General features: G+C 41.7%; 1 protein-coding gene across 5 annotated transcripts in view; it reads left to right on the top strand.

The window, feature by feature from the left end:
• Positions 1–16,691, top strand: part of RAB4A (RAB4A, member RAS oncogene family) — a 35,013-nt gene extending 18,322 nt beyond the window's left edge. For 2 of the 5 annotated variants that reach the window (XM_003893793.4, XM_021931188.2), the window contains 6 exons: positions 295–409; positions 6,985–7,047; positions 8,626–8,780; positions 10,131–10,226; positions 13,997–14,133; positions 14,957–16,691. In XM_003893793.4, coding sequence (XP_003893842.1) covers positions 295–409; positions 6,985–7,047; positions 8,626–8,780; positions 10,131–10,226; positions 13,997–14,112 — 545 coding nt within the window. In that variant the 3' untranslated portion in view covers positions 14,113–14,133; positions 14,957–16,691. The remainder of the gene's footprint in view (positions 1–294; positions 410–6,984; positions 7,048–8,625; positions 8,781–10,130; positions 10,227–13,996; positions 14,134–14,956) is intronic. The other 3 variants (XM_009197909.3, XM_021931183.2, XM_009197911.3) reach the window with 3 other exon arrangements.
• The last annotated feature ends 442 nt before the right edge of the window (positions 16,692–17,133 follow it).

A 17,133-nucleotide genomic window follows, 5' to 3' on the forward strand; every position in this document is an offset into this window, starting at 1 on the left:
CACAGCGCACAATTGCATGTGGTTCGGGTATGGCAGGGCTACCTTCAGGCATAGGTTTTTAAATGTATGATTTGTTTAGGGGTTTTGAGAAACATCTTTATGTCTGTTGGAGAATAGGGGCTATGTGTATTATCTTTTAAACTAAATGCATCTTCTCAGTGGAATGTTGGAGAAATGAATGGCTAATGTCCATTCCCCATTGGTGTTACTCTTGGTTTTAGTGTCACTTGTTTAAATTTATAAGCCTGTTAATGTTCTAAAATTAAATATGCTGTTCTTGTTTTTCTTTTTTAGTCAAAGATGACTCAAATCATACAATAGGAGTGGAATTTGGTTCAAAGATAATAAATGTTGGTGGTAAATATGTAAAGTTACAAATATGGGATACAGCAGGACAAGAACGATTCAGGTAGCTTTTCTCTAACTTAATAAAAATATTTGAAAATTTGATTTGAAATACTTGATGATATTCTCTCAATATGTAAGGTCTCATCCCCTCCCCAACACACCCCTTCCTTGTCCTAATCTCAGAAACTTCATTTTTGGAAACTTTGCTTGACAAGACAGCTAAAATTCAGGTTAGCTCTGTGCAGCATGGATTACTAAAGAATACAGGAGGATTTCCAGGCAACCGCATTATCATTCGGAGGCTGACCCGTTCTCAGGAGGATGTGACACTGTGTATTGTACAGTATGTTTCTAGATTCACATCAAAGCACAAGTTTGTTTTTCTGTGTTCCTTTTTTAAAGAAGAACTTTTGAAAACCTCTTGTGAGGGTTTGTTTTGTTTTACATTAACTAGAGCATGTTCTGATGTTTGTTACACACTCCACAAAATATTCTCTCCACACTTTTATTACAATAGGGTCATAATTGAGGCTCAGAATGACTTCAGTCACTGCAAATGAGGTTACATGTTTAGTATTCTGTAACTACTAAAGTAAGAAAATTGAATATTTTAGTTGTGTTTTTTGCACAGATGCACAGTCAGAGCAGATAGTTTTATAATTCAGTGAAATCCACCCCATTTGTAAACGTTTCACTTAAAGTTGAGTATATATCTTATATTAAATAATTGAAGTTTGGCCGGGCACAGTGGCTCATGCCTGTAATCCCAGCACTTTGGGAGGCCGAGGTAGACTTCCTCACCTGAGGTCAGGAGTTCAAGACCAGCCTGGCCAACATGGTGTAACCCCTTCTCTACTAAAAATAAAAATAATTAGCTGGGCGTGGCGGCAGGTGCCTGTAATCCCAGCTACTCTGGAGGCTGAGGCAGGAAAATCGCCTGAACCTGGGAAGTGGAGGTTGCAGTGAGCTGAAATCATGCCATTGTAGTCCAGCCTGGGCAACAAGAACAAAACTCTGTCTCAAAAATTAATTAAGTAATTGAAGTTCAATAATTGCTTCAAAAATACCATAACCACTTTTAATCACCATCATTTTTCTGGAAGCATTGATTAAACACGGTGGATTCAATTAGACATGTATGCCTTTTCCTTCTCAGAACCCCACTGAAATATCTATTAAGTAACTGAAATTGAATTAATACAAAAAGGCCAAGATTGAGAGAGTGCACAATTATGGTTGAGAGATTTCCAAAAAATTTCTTAAAGATAGGAAGTAGATGGTGCTGTGACAGCAGAAGGAGCTCTGCCTTAAGTGCTGTAATGGGGGAAGCCATTTCTTCCTCCAGAGTCCCAGAAAAGGTCAGCATTTGGAAGCATCAGGTTCTACAGGAGGTAGACGTTATAGAGGTTCATGTTTACACACGAAATAAGAGGTTCAGTCTTTTACGTTGAAATGGGGTCTAGACTCAAGGTCATAAGGCCCACCTGAGGGCACGGGGTCAGGCCTGAAAAGAGGGAAATTAAGTGAAAGTGAAAGCCTCTGGCCCCGAACCGCCCCCCACCCCCGCCGCCCACCTCTTCCCTGGTCACTGGCAGCCAGGTGTGTATGTCCCACATAAGAGAAAAGAGAAAAGAGCCTTCTCTAGAAAAATGAATAGTCGGAAAGGAAAGACTTGAAGGTACTGTGTTTTACTTTCCCAGTGAAACAGCCCCATCTCTATCCAGTCATCTGACAGTGAAACCCTCCAAGCCCACCCGCTTCACCCACACATAAAGAGCTGCTTTTAGACTTTTTCATTCCTTGCTCTTAATGATCAGGCAGAAATTTGAAGAAAGTTTCTATAGCAAAAGAAAGAGCTCAAAGTAAAGAAGCTAGAACTTTCAGGGAATAAGAAAATCACACTAAAACCACAGTATCCTCAGAAAGAAGAGCAGAGATTGCATTGAAGTAAGTAATAGAAACAAAGTCATACTTAAAAAGAGCAATCAGAATAATAAGTAAACTCATGGTGAAAAATGGGAGAGATGACGTAAAGAATCATTCAGAATTAATCCAGAAGATGCAATGCCTGACTATTAGGAGTTCCAGAAGAGAGAAGAGCAGAGGAAACAATAGAAGAAAACGTTTCACTGAAGGAATGAGATTCCAGATTAATTGGCCCACCTAAAATCAAACATAGTAAGGAAAAAGTCCAGACCAGAGCATGTCATGTGAAATTTCAGAACACCAGAGATGAAGTAAAGGAGACCAAAAAGGTTCCAAGAGGGAAAAAGCAGCCACATATACAGTGTGAGAAATGGAATTGCTTTGAACCCTGCCACAGCAACATTGGAGGCTAAAAGAAATGGAAGTATTGCCTTCAAAACTCAGGGTGAAATAATTCTTCAACCTAAAATTCTAAACTTAGCCAAACTGTAACTGTGCGAGTAAAGGCTGAATACCAACAGATGTGCAAGAATGAGCAGGAAGCCAAGATTATCTTTCTTAGAGACTTCTTAGAAATGTACTTTCTTAGAAAGTTTAGGAGGATATACTTCACCAGGACAAGGACATGAACCAAGAAAGAGGAAAATGAAGCCAGCAGGAAGATCCAGCTCAGAATGGCACAGGTCTAGAGGGACGGTGAGGGAAGACTAAGATGTGATGGCACTGCCCTTCCAGAAGGACCAGGGGAACAAGTGAGGAGTCTGTAAGTGAGCTCACGACTCTTGTCAGAGCGGGAAGAAACAGCTCTGAAATTCACAGTTTCCTAAACCTTTTGTAGAAGTGAGAAGAAAGAAACTGTAAGATCCATGAGTGTAAGGGTTTTGAGTTTTCTGTTTGTTTCCCCTGTGCCCAGAATAGTGTCTAGCACATAGGGGTGCAGTATGTGCTCTTTTAATGACTTAATTAAAGGAAACCCAGTTACCAGAAAGAGAACTCACCTTGCTTGTGGAGAGTAAGGCTCCCAGAGAGGAGTGAGGCAGGAGATACCTGTGTTTAATTTAGAGACTTTTTGTAACACTTCACTTTAAAGCTATCCACATGTATTATGTTGGTTAAAATGACTTTTGTAAGAAAATTTAACACCTCAGAGTAGTACTCTTAAATGTGTAAATTTGTCTACTTGAATAATTTATATAAGAAACCATTTGTCAAAAGACAGTGTTGTAAAATAAATCCGAAAGTAAAATTTTAAGAAGTAGATGTGATATAGCTTATCTTGAAGAGAACTGTTAGTTCCCTCTTCCTCTAGAAGCTAGGTGCCTGCTGAGCAAGAAAAGAAAGGTGCTGCCTCTTAATAGATGTGAAGAAGCGAGGCCTTTCCCCCTGCCCTAGGAGGTTGGGGGGGCGAAGCAAACAGTCCACTCTGCACCTGCACCTGCCGCCAGTCCTTAAAGCGTGTGCCTCTCCTGGTAACAGTCTCAAGGCAGAGATGAAAAGCTTCAAGCTACATGAAGAGTTTGAAGCTTCCTGACTAAGAGCTAAAAAGAACATTTAAAAGTAGCTCTTCTTTTCCAAGTAGCAAAGTAATAATTAGTAAGTTTGTTTGTTTGTTGCAAGCTCCAGGGTTTCCTTGTTCTCCAAGAATAGGCACTGTTCATTTCTGTGGTGTCTTTTTTTTTTTTTTTCCTGACATCAAGTCTATGGGGTTTTTCTTCACACCAGCCAGTTGGATTCTCTGACACCAACTGGGTGTCCAATACTTCACTTCTGACACTACCCAGAGTTAATGGAGACCCTCCAGGCTAAGGGCTTAGTCTCCTAGACTGCCACCCCCACTTCAGATGCCAGTCACCACTGTAGTGCCCAGGCTTCCTGCACTTCTTGGCCAACTACAGATCTGGCAGTTCCCACGCCCTCCATCCCTCACATCCCTGTCAGGTTGGAGAATTCTTTAGACTGATTCACACAACTCAGGAAAAACATTTTTCCTGGTATTTACTGGTTTGTTAGATAGGTGTGAATTCAGGCACAGCCCAGTGGAGGAGATGCTCAGGAGGACGTGGTATGGGGATGGGCCACCCTCCCAGCACCTCCATGCCACCACCAGCCCAGGAACTCTCTGACCCCCATCATTTTGGTTTTTTTGTGGGTTTTTTTTTTTTTTTTTTTTTTTTTACATAGGCATGATTGATTAAAACATTGTCCATTGATGAGTGACTCAATCTCCATCCAGCTCCTCTTTCCTCCCCAGAGGGCTGAGGCGAGGCTAGAAGTTCCAGCGCTCTCCTCACACGGCGAGGGCTCCCACGGCCACAGCCCCCATCCCAAGGTTCTCTAGCCTGTTCCTCTTCCCACAGTTATCTCCTTGGCTTACAAAAGACACCTTTATCATTAAGGAAATCACAGGGGTTTAGGCCTCTGTGCCAGGAACCTGGGATGAAGACCAAATATGTTTTTTTAAAACTAGGCCACAGTTAAGTTCTGGAAATGTCTGGCTAGCAGTTGTCCAGGCCCTGTGCTAGGGACCGCGGTCCTCTGGTGAGTGAGACAGCAGAGCCGTGCCCCGTGGAGGGGAGGCAGCAGCCAACACAGAGACAGAGACAGAGCATCCCACCAAGTGGGATGGTGCCACCCAGGAGACAACGCACTGAGATAGACAGAGGGGGTCCACTGGATGGGGGTGCTTGGGGAACGTTGCCGAGGAGACAGTGTTAATGAGACCCAAGGGACAAGGAGAGCCAGCAGTGTGATGAGCCCAGATGGGAGTGGCAGGGGCTGGGAGCAGGGAAGAGAATGGGGCCAAAGGGCCAGGTACAGTGAGGGGTGTGTCCTGTCGTGGGCCTTGATGAGTTGGGCTACTCTGAGAATGGACTGTGGGCCACATGTGGCAGCAGGGACAGCAGCGTGGGCAGACACAGGATCTGTTTAGGAGACCGGACTAGGCAGGCGGAGTGAATGTGGAAGTGGACAGGAGTTGAGGATGAACGTGGAGCTGATTTGCTTTAGAAACAGGGGGGGTAGTGATGCCTCTTGCTAGGCCAGCACGGGCCTGGAGGGTGGAACCAGAAAGAGTTCTGCTGTGCAAATGTTAAGTTTGACATGTTTATCAGGCAGTCTCATGGAGATACGGAGGCAGCACTTGGATCTGAGCTGGAGACAAAATTTGAGTCGAATGTTAAGAGAGCCCAGGACCCAGCTCTGGGGAATTGCAGTCCCAGCAGGGCAGATTCAGAAGAATGACCAGAGCCAGAGAAGTGGCTGGTGCACGGGAGGAAGACTAGCGGAGTGCAGGGCGCAGAGGCTGCGTGAGTGAGTGAGCTTCGGGTGCACAGAGGGTGGGGATCTTGACAGGCTTTTGGGGAGTAGCAGAGAGAGATACCGGGTTGGAGGTGAAGAAGAGGAAGCTGCAGGTAAAGACAGCTCTTTCAGAAAGTTGGATGTGGGGCCAGGCGTGGTGGCTCACGCCTGTAATCCCAGCACTTTTGAAGGCAGAGGTGGGTGGATCATCTGAGGTCAGGAGTTTGAGACCAGCCTGGCTAACATGGTGAAATCCCGTGGTGGCGGGTGCCTGTAATCCCAGCTACTCGGGAGACTGAGGCAGGAGAATTGCTTGAACCTGGGAGGTGAAGTTGCAGTGAGCTGAGATCGCGCTATTGCGCTATAGCCTGGGTAACGAGCAAAACTCTGTCTCAAGAAAACAGAGTTGGATGTGGAGAAGAGCAGACAGTGGGACAGTAGCTGAAAAGATTGTGCAGCATATTGCTGTTTTGTGTTTTAAGATGGGTGGCACCAGAGCCAATTTATTTTTGTTTTGCTGATAGGAAAAATCCTGAACTCTCCTGGCTTTTTTTTTTTTTTCTGTTGCCCAGGCTGGAGCGCAGTGGCATGATCATAGCTCATCATCACCTCGAACTCCTGGGCTCAAGCAGTCCTCCTGCCTCAGCCTCCTGAGTAGCTGGGATTATAGGTGTGCACTGCCATGCCTGGCTAATTTTTTATAGAGATAGGGTCTGTCGTCTTACCCAGGCTGGTCTCAAACTCCTGGCCTCAAGCAGTCCTCCCTCCTGGGCCTCCTAAAGTGCTGGGATTATAGGTGTCAGGCCACTAATGGGAAAAATCTAGCAAAGAGGGAGAGATTGACAATGTAAGGGAAAACGTGTGACCGAAAGACGCCTTCAACGAAAGACGCCTTCTTGAATGTGAGAGTAGGTATGACATGCTGGCACACTCAGTTTCCCCATGGTGATGGGGCAGGGATGCAGATGGGTGCAGGGCCGTGGTGACTATGGATTCCACCACCCCAAGAGGTGGCGGGGACTGGAAGAGATGGAGAGAGCTGTGCCAGGGAGTGGGGTAGATGAGGAGCCCACAGAGAAGCGAGTGGATTGCTGAGCCCCTTAGTGGCCATCTAGGCGGTGGTGCTGGCTTCCGCCTGCAGACAGCTCACCCTGCTAGGAGTTCTCAAAGGAGACATCCATCAGAGAGCTGCATCCGCTTTGAAGGAATCTCCTACTTGTCACGGTGATGTGATTTCAGGCAGAGTAACCCCTCTCACGTATGTTCAGGTGTCTTTGAATCATTTCTCTTTTAAACCCGCGTCTGTCCCTGTGCCGTGGTTTACAGAGCAAGCGTGGGTGTTTTTTCATGGGAAGGTGGGATACGGTAAAGGGTCTCAATTGGTTGAAAGTAAAACCAGTGTAATTCTTCCAGGTCCGTGACGAGAAGTTATTACCGAGGCGCGGCCGGGGCTCTCCTTGTCTATGATATCACCAGGTAATGCCAGCTCCCCGTGGTGAAGGAGGCTGCTCAGTGCCCTGCAGCCCAAAGGCTGGTCTTGGCGAGGTGCCTTCCATGCAGTGTGTGCTTTGTGTGTCTGGGGACGGTAGTGTGGCTGGCATCCAGGAAGCCCCTTAGCCCTTCCCTCTGGGGTCTCAGAGGTCTTTGAACAAGCCCCTACCACTGGTTTCCCATGCAGAGAAATGTGTTTGTAAGGTTTTAGGTAGATGAAGCAATCTATCTTATTGCATTACGTTTCTTGACATGATGCTTGGACAACACTTTCCTTAAGGTTCACAAAGCTTTATGTACGGTAAGTTATTAGAAGTGAGTTGAGAGAGGGCGAGGACACAGACGCTGGGCTGAGATTGCTTGGTTCAAATCCCAGTTGCAGTCACTAGCTGGGTGATCCTCTGAGGCCAGCTGCTTCAGCTGCCTGGGCCTTAGTTTCCTTGTCTGTAAGATGGAGGTAGTAATAATCCCATGATCCTCAGGAGGTCATTGGGAGATTTAAATTAGTTAATGTGAAGCACTTAGATAGTAGCTGTTTGTGACATATGGCAATTTAACTGAAATAAAATAAAAAATTCTGTTCCTCGATTGCACTGGCCACATTTTAGGTCCTCAGTAGCTACACGTGGCTGGTGACTACCATATCAGAACAGATTATAGAACATTCCTATCCATGAGGAAATCCCATTCGACAGCGCTGATCTGAGTAGCACTATCTCAGAAACGTGTCATCTAAATGGCATCACCTGGGAGCCCTTTCTAGGTAGGAACCTGTCCAGTGAGAGGCTGTCGGTCAGCCGCTTCCCTCTTCCAATCTGTGTCCCTGGAGACAGGCATTCTGAGAGGAAGCAGGCAGTTTCTGGCCCAGCACTTCCTGCACTTGCCCCAGCAGTGAAAGGCTCTGCCTGCTAAAGTGTGAAGTCATCAGTCAGGCTAGCAAAGTGCCATGAGAAGAACTCGGTCCTTAGACACATGAGGGCCAAAAATAGTAAGTCTGAGAGTTGGTTCTGGAGCCAGACAGAGCTGGTCAAGTCCTGGCTTTGCCACTGGCTGCTGTATGACCTAGGGCAACGTAATTAATCTCTCTGGGCCTTGGATTTCTCAGGGAAAAGGAGAATAATGGCAGTCTGTGTCATGGAATCCTTATAAAGAATCAATGTGATAAAGTCCTGTAAAACAAAGTGCTGGCACATTGCAAGGATTCATTAAGTGGCAGCAGTTAGCTGTGAAATCTTGCCTACCACAGTCTAGTACCTTGCACATGCTAAGAGCTCAGTAGATGTCAAATGAATGAAGGAATATATCTTTCCTTTTGCCCCATGACTGGGCAAACAAAAAATGACAAAATATCTGACTTACTGTCTCATTTTACCAGAAACAAAACGAAACAAACTCTGTGGATATGGTATATGTTTGGTGCATTCACGTTGTCTGAGTTACCTTAAAGGTGTTGGTGCCATTACCCTGAAATGTTGAAAAGCGGTGTGAGTAGTGAGAATGACTGGAAAGAGTTGCTAGTTTTATAAAATACATGTATTATTTTCACAATCTTATATTACGCAGCCGAGAAACCTACAATGCGCTTACTAATTGGTTAACAGATGCCCGAATGCTAGCGAGTCAGAACATTGTGATCATCCTTTGTGGAAACAAGAAGGACCTGGATGCAGATCGTGAAGTTACCTTCTTAGAAGCCTCCAGATTTGCTCAAGAAAATGGCAAGTGACCTTTTACTTCTTACTGTTTTTCAAATGGCATATTTGAGGATAAAAGCATTTCTTTGAATTTAAAACATATATTGGAATTTCGAGATTAAACTAGATTTAGGAAATGTGGAATTTCCAATTGTTTTTACTATAAATTAGACCTGTTTAGCATATTGTTAGTGTATTGCATTCTGCCTGCAGAAGTTACTATAATGATAAAAGCAAATGTAGTAACATTATGTAATGACTTTTCAGTCGAAGGTCTTTGAATATTAGAGATCTTGGGCTAAAGTGAAATTTATAGCAATAATCTTTAAAGACTCTAACCAAATGATGTCATTATTTTTTAATGTATTTTGAAGGAAATTTGGTGAAGTATTAGCCCAAATAGAAAGGGAAGCAGAAGAAATACTTGGCTTATTGGCTTCATTTGCTAAACTTAAGTCATTTGGTTATAGGTGACTTTGACATTTTTTTGAATTTCCATGTAGAATACGTGAAAATGCCACATAAAATTAATGGTTGCTTTATTAATGGATAAGAGAATGATTTTTTAAAAATTCAGACATTTTAAATAATTTTTAGAGCCAAAGACTGTAATATGCTAATTATCAATATTTGATTGGACCCTAAGATTCCAAATTATATTGTAACTTTACTAGTTTCTTGCTAAGAAAATAAACATGAGAGAAATCCATACGCCATCATGACAGTTTTTAAAAAACTGTTTAGAAATCAGAAGTTTGGAATGTTAACAAAGATGAAAAGGAATTTAGATGTCATCTAAACTCATTTTTACAAGTGAGGATACAAGAGGCTAGCGAGGCTGTGGTTTGCTGAGAGAGCAAGCAGAACAGGCCTTTCTGCTGAGATGAACAGCCACTCTAGTGGGTAGAAAGAATATTAATTCCTATACTATCTCTTCATGGGCTGTATGACAAACTGCAGTATAGTCCCCTAAAAAGTGTAAACACTTGTAGGTCATATTTGTGGTGACACTCAGATTGTTTGAAGGACATTGCAACTTTGCCTGAAATCAGTGGCAGGGCCATTTTGGCGAGCCAGCTCCTTCCTGATGGCTGGTCACTCAGCTGGGGAAGCCTGGTGGCTTGCTTAGGCCTTTCACCAGGTGAAGGGCTAGCACAAGATTCCAGTAGCTTTTCAGTCCGGTGCTGGAATTCTTCTAACATTTAAAAAACACATAACGACATATATTGGTTTTATATTGACAGAAATATATGGTTTTAGGTTATAAATTATATTTTGTCTGCTTTTCTAAGAGAATGCTGCACAGACTTTTAGTAAGTGAAAATTATGATCATCTTCTAAATATGACTTTATTTTGTTTGATGTCCATTTTAGAGCTGATGTTTTTGGAAACAAGTGCACTAACAGGGGAGAATGTAGAAGAGGCTTTTGTACAGTGTGCAAGAAAAATACTTAACAAAATTGAATCAGGTAAAAGCCTTTCCATTAGTCAAATTTTCTTCTGCATATTTTACACTCTAGCTCAGTAGATCACCTTTTAATTAATAGTTTCAGGAGTGGTTTAATAAAGACTATTCTCTCTGTACCTGCCAACCTAAAATCATCACATATGGGTTCAAAGGTCATGTTCTCCTGGCTGAGGTGAAAGCCCTTCCTTATCAGGATGGTTTCCATGGTGATGAAGGTGGATGGGCACACCAACTCAGCTGTGGAGGGGTAGTCAAGGTTTCAGGGAGTGTTTGCATTTAGAATTATAGTATTTCTTGGGTCCTTCACTAAAAGGAGGAAGAATAGGCCTTTGTCCACTCTGTCAACAGCATGCTAATTCTGTTGGACCAGTGGTCATGTGTAAGGGAGTTACAGGTACATGGTGTAGTGTTGATCTTTGCAGATCGGGCATCATGGAGCTATGGAGTCCAGAGTAATTTTATTTCTGAAGCTCACTGAGCATGCCTCAATTATAAAATGCCTCATTTTTGTGTGTGTTGCTTCAGTTAAAATAATTCAAAATAATCCTAATGTAGGCAGCTGACAAAATACTATGTAATTGTCATTTACTGAAGTAACTATATATAGGCATCACCTTTTAATTGATTCATTCAAACATCTGAGTGCCTATTCTTTGTCAGATGCTGGGATACAAAAATGAATAAATCACACCCCTTGTCCCCCAAGAAACTGTCTTCCGTGGGAGACAGTCAGAGGATAATTATTATATCACGAGGCTGATGTGGTAATTGAGGGATGCACAGGCTCAGGGTAACATGAAGAAGGGGACCTGCCACAGCCAGAGGATAGAGGAGGTGTCAGGGAGGGCTTCCAGGAGGAGGTATTAGATGAGCTCAGGCTTTCAGAATATAACGAAGAGTGAGCCAGCAAAGGGAGTGAGCCAGCAAAGGGAGTGAGGAAGATAGAATAGCAGGAGAAAAGGTTGAAGAAAGGCAGGAACCAGCCAGTCCTCATCAAGGATCTAGAACTTTATCTTGTAGATTACCAATTCTCAACCCTGGATGAGCACTAGAGTCACTGAGATGCGTTAAAAGTTCTAATCCCAGGCTCTGCCTCTGGAGACGCTGAATTAATGGGGCTGAAGTATGGTCGAGGCATCAGCGTTTTTAAATGTTCACTCATGCGGTTCTAATGTTCATCCAAGGTTGAGAACCACTGCTGTAGGTGGTGGGTTGTCAGCAGGTGGGTGATGTGATCGGGTTGTGACCTGAGATAAGTCATGTATGTAGGGAGTTATGTTGAAAACAGACTGAAGAGAGGACAGGGTTGGAGGCCAGGATACCAGTTATAAGGCATTTTTGAGTAATCCTAGTAAGAAATGACTGATTAATGCTTTAACAAGGATATGGAAGCAGAGATGGAGAGAGAGAGATGGATCTAAGATATATTTAGGCAGTAGCATCTTATGACTCATATGCCCAATAGTGGAACAGGACAACTGGTTCTTAGGTGGGACAGGGTGAGCAGGAGAGGCCAGCAGGGGAGGAGGAACCAAGGATGACTCACAGCTGTCACACTGGGGTCTCTGGACAGAGATGCGGTGGAGCCAGAGGAGAAGCAGGGAGTGTGAGGGAATAAAGATGGCTCTGTTGCAAATGTGCAGCCTTTGTGGTGACACTGGGACATGCACATGGAGTTATCTAGTAAGCTTGGGGAAGAGTTCCTGGCTGGCAGTATAAATTTGGGAACCATCAATATATAGGAACAGCTAAAACTGTGGAAGCAATGTGATCATCCAGAGAACAGTGTTTAAGGAGAGCAGTGATCAACAGAACCCTGGAGATGAAGGATGAGCAGGGGAAGAGGAATCTACAAAAAAGATGAAAAAGGAAATGGTCAGAAATGTGTGAAGAAAATCAAGGGAATGTGGGTGTCACTTAAGCCCTAATTATAAGTAAATCAAAGGAGTGTTCATTATGTACTGTAATAGTAACAGAGGGAAGCCTCATAAGCTAAGACTGAGCTGAAAAACACACATTGGGATGGGGAATAGAAAGTCAGTGATCAATTTGATCAAGAACAGTTTCAGCAGAATTATGAAGGTAGAAGATGGCTGGCCATCCGTCAGGAAGAAGTAGGAAGTGAGCAAGCAGAGTGTCCACTCCTCCCCTGAGGAAGCGCAGGCTGGCACTGTGGGGTGCAAAGGGTTAATTTAAAGTCAGGGGTGTGGGTGATGGGAGAAATTGCAGCATGTTTAAAAAGGGGGAACGGAGAGAAGAATGGGCAAGGAGAGGGCAGGGAAGAAGGAGGGTGCTAGGTAAAGGAGGAAGGAGGAGAGTTGGGCCCAGTTGGAAGGGCTGGGTTTCAACAGAAGTGGATGCGTCATCCTTTTGTATTTTTTTTTTATCAGAAAGAAAAAAATTTACTAAGCTTGGTACAAAAACCAAGACTCTGTAACATAAATCATTACAGTTGGCTTGCTGTTGAGTATTACTAAGCTCAGCATGAGGTTGTATTTACATGACCTTGATATTTTAATATTGTATCCCTGAATACATCAGATAGAGCAACTCATATACAGTCTTCAAGATGTATTTTTTTCTGAGATCATCAAAATCATAAGTACCTCTAGGTTAAAAAAAATAAGGGTATAAATTAGGATTCTTCAGCAGTATTTTTTATTTTTTTTAATGGGTAATACATTCAAAAACCATTGTTTTCTTCCCTTTTTTTATATAAAATATATGATAGACTACCACGCCTTGCTTTTTTACTTACTATTATATAACCTATAAATCATGACAAATCAGCGTATAGTTCCCGTATATACATATACCTAATGTACATATATATAACACATAGTGTCATACGTAATGTGTGTGTGTAATATATAACATGGGTTGAGTATCCCTAATCCAAAATGTTCCAAAATCTGAAACTTTTTAATTGCCAACATTGCCACTGAAAGGAAATGCTCATTGGAGCACTTCAAATTTCAGATTTTCAGATTAGGGATGCTGAACTGGTAAGTATAATGGAAATATTTCAAAATCTGAAAAAATCCAAAATACTTCTGGTTTCAAGTATTTTGGATAAGGACCGCTCAACCTATATTTCACGTATGTGTTGCCATAATTTATGTAGCCAGTCTACTTTGGACATCTGGGTTGTTGCCAGTATTTTGCTATTATAAGTAATGTTACAGTAAATACTTTTATATATATATATATATTTTTTTTTTTTTTTTGCATGTGCATGAGTCTGTGTGTCAGACAGATGCGCAGAAGTGGAATTGCTGGGTCAGAGAACATAAGCATTTGGGATCTTGGTGTAGAGACGGTCACATTTTCTCCTAGTGATGGGCTTATTTCACTAAAGCCATGTCCACAGCGTGTAGTATCATCATACTTGGACTTTTGGCCCATCCGATAAGTGAAAAATTGTATCTTTGTAATTTAATTTTAAGTTATTTTATGTAAATAATATATTCACATAATTTGAAATTCAAGAAGTATAAAAGAGTATGCAGTGGAAAGTCCCGCTGTTACCACCCCCTCCTGTCCCCGGCCATCTAGAACTCCTCCAAATCAGCCGTTCCTTATGTATTGTGCTAGAGACGTTTTGTGCTGGTGCAAGCAAACATGTAAATTGTTTTTTCCTCTTTATTCAGAATGGTGGGATATATACGCAGGGTTCCGTACTTTGCTTTTTTTTTTTTTTTTTTTAAATCTATTTTTGGGATCTCAGAAACATAAAACTTTTTTTTTAAAGAAGACTTGCTTGGTCCTTAGGTGAGCTGGACCCAGAAAGAATGGGCTCGGGTATTCAGTACGGAGATGCTGCCTTGAGACAGCTGAGGTCACCGCGACGCGCACAGGCCCCGAATGCTCAGGAGTGTGGTTGTTAGGAGCCATGGGAGAGCGCACAGGTGGGTTTGGACACCTCACTGCCCGGAGTTCCTGACAAGCTGAAGTGCAGAGGCCTGTTAAAGCTTTGGGAAGCTGCAGTATGAAAAAGAGAGGATCCCAGCCGGGTGCAGTGGCTCTAATTCCAGCACTGTGGGAGGCTGAGGTGGGCCAGTCGCTTTAGTTCAGGAGTTTGAGACCAGCCTAGGCATCATGGTGAAACACTATCTCTATAAAATACAAAAAATTAGCCAAGCATAGTGGCATGCACCTGTAGTCCCAGCTACTCATGAAACTTAGGAGAATTGCTTGAGCCTGGGAGGCAGAGGTTGCAGTAAGCCAAGATCGCACCACTGCACTCCAGCCTGGGTGATAAAGTGAGACGGTCTCAGAGAAAAAAAAAAAAAAAAAGAGAAGGAGAATATCCCGTAAGTTAAAGTTGGATGTTCTAACTGAAAGAATTTACACCCTATAGGAAATTCTCATGTTCTTGTTCAGAAAGAAAGGAAGGGCAGGTGGTGGTTGACGGGAGAGGGTGAGATATCCTAATTCCTTATGTCAGTGAGGAGCCTTTCCTGGATTGATTGAGGTCTAAATGAATGTGCCTTTTGCTAAAACAGGAGACCCATTTATGAAATTGACAAATGTCTCCCTTTAACTTTTTAAAGCTTCTTCTTTTTTCCCATTTACCACAGTGGACGTTTTATTTATAGTCGACATCATGTAGTAGACACAGACAAGTATTGAAAGACGAGATGTTCACGAATTCTCTTTTAGGCTTTAAGCTGTATTTACTTTTGCATTTATAATTGTGCAGATTTTGACATTGTTCCTATTATTTTTTAGGTGTTCATACAGTGGCATTTGGGACACAATCGTTGGAACCTGAAGAATCTGAAGTTTTTTTTACCACCATCCTTTTCTACTCTGTATGGAAGTAGATCTTTATGGGGAAAAGAGAATTTGGGGTGTTCTGCAAGCTGGTCAAAGTGGCACAGCAAATCATATAAATCGAATTAAATGGACAACACCGTTAGATGTGTATGTAAAAATTTTCTGTTTCATATTTTCCCTTTCACTTTCGGTTTAAAACATGCTATAAACATGCTATAAACATGCTATGTACTGTATGTCCTGTAGCCCAGTGCAGCTCCGCAGCATGGAATCTGATGTATGATATGATAGAATGTGGCACTAAATGCAGTTTCAGATTTTATTTTTTTTAATCATATGAACTAAAATTGTCAGTTGTGAGGTGTGCTCTTCTCATCATGTTGGTTATATTGCACAATTGGTTATATTTATGACCTGATATTCAAAGACTCTGGCATTGATAGCCAGTGTGTTTCTTATTTAATTCTGTTTACTACATTCTACATGGTGTTTACGTGATCCACACTTGAAATACTAGATCAGTAGACATTCACTAACATACCAAAAAAAATAAAATGAAAAATGGAGTTTTTCCGTGAACTTTATACTGTCCAGCTCTGTTGATTTTAAAGCCTCTTCATCCAGGTCAGTTCAGGAAGTATATGTGGAGTACCTGTTCTGTTTTAGGCTATGAGACTAGCACTAAGGATTCTGGTACCTTTACCCAAACCTACCGGGCTACTAATACTTCTCTCAGCGGTGGATAAAATACAATAGACCATGCAAGCTGGGGCCGCTCATCCATTTCCAGTTTGCTGGTCTGTCTGGTCTCCCTGCTAGAAAACACATTGTTTGTACTGTGCTTTTTCTGGAATTCAGTAGAATGGCATCACTGCCTGTTTTTCATATCTTTTGTTTCCTGTTCATTTTAAGGAAACCTGCTAAATCCAGTTAATATGAAAAGGACACCACTCATTAAGAAATTTCTTTATGGCTTCTGCTGAATACTTAAATGCCTTACTACAGTTATCAAGTTGACATGTTTTTAATTCATATAAGGTATATTGGGTATATTGAAGTGTATATTGTATTACAAAGACTTGTTCTTATATTTTAAAATGTCAGTGCAAAAAATATATGGTGGAACCTTTCTTTAAAGTTGAAATACAGTATTATTTAAGTCTGAAAGGTTAAAAAGCTTTCTTCACCTTATATATGTTCTTCCACTGTGACTTTTTAGTTGAAGACTAGTAAATTAACTTTTAGTTAGAAGATGCCTACTGCTTTTGTTGTTTATTTTAATCAGCAGAGCACAGAGACACACAAAAACTCTGGGAAGTAACTAGGATAAAAATACCAGTATGTATCTGTTTTAGATATTTTGAGTTTCGCTTTTTTTATGCCTTGAGTATTTTATTTCAAAAAGTATCTGAAGCAAATTCTCAGACTGAACTACTTCTTAGACCTCACTGTAAGAATGTTTTATTCAATGTCTCATTTATGATAGATTTGCAAGCTGCTCATTTTTGAACAGCTTTTTGCATGGGATAGGAGCATGTCTATTCTAACACATCAGCTTATTCAAAAGCAAGAATTTTAAAAATAAGATAAATGTAAAGTTGTTTTATAAACGATCCTGTTAATTAACCCACAGACACCATATATCCTTCTGCATCCTTTGACCAATAAAAGTTGCTGGAGAACCAAACCATGGTGGTTCTTAATCAGGCTTTGCCTTTAGGGAGAATGAGGAGGGGAGATAATTCGGTATTGTTCAGGCTAGTAATAAATGTTATGTTTCTATTTCCCGTAACTCATTAAATTTTCAGGAAGCTCTTAATTTAGATTTCTAGGAAAGTAATTATTCAGTCTTCCTAGAAAAAGATTATAAAAACCATTTAAACTGGAGATCGTAATTTATTCTTTTACAGTCCAGCATTTAAGTAAAAATGAGAACATCACAATTTGGGAATCTGTAATGGTTTTGTTGAAAACATTACTGGTGGCTAGTATAAGAATTGCTGAATTCAAGAACATTGATTCCTAGCAGATCAATAATAGTATTTAAAGAATCTGATGCTAAAATTAGAAACTTAAATGATCTGTAATTTGTACTGTGACACAGCAGATGATGTTTCCTTATTTTCTGT

Source organism: Papio anubis, chromosome 1, assembly GCF_008728515.1.
Source record: "Papio anubis isolate 15944 chromosome 1, Panubis1.0, whole genome shotgun sequence".
Lineage (NCBI taxonomy): Eukaryota > Metazoa > Chordata > Mammalia > Primates > Cercopithecidae > Papio > Papio anubis.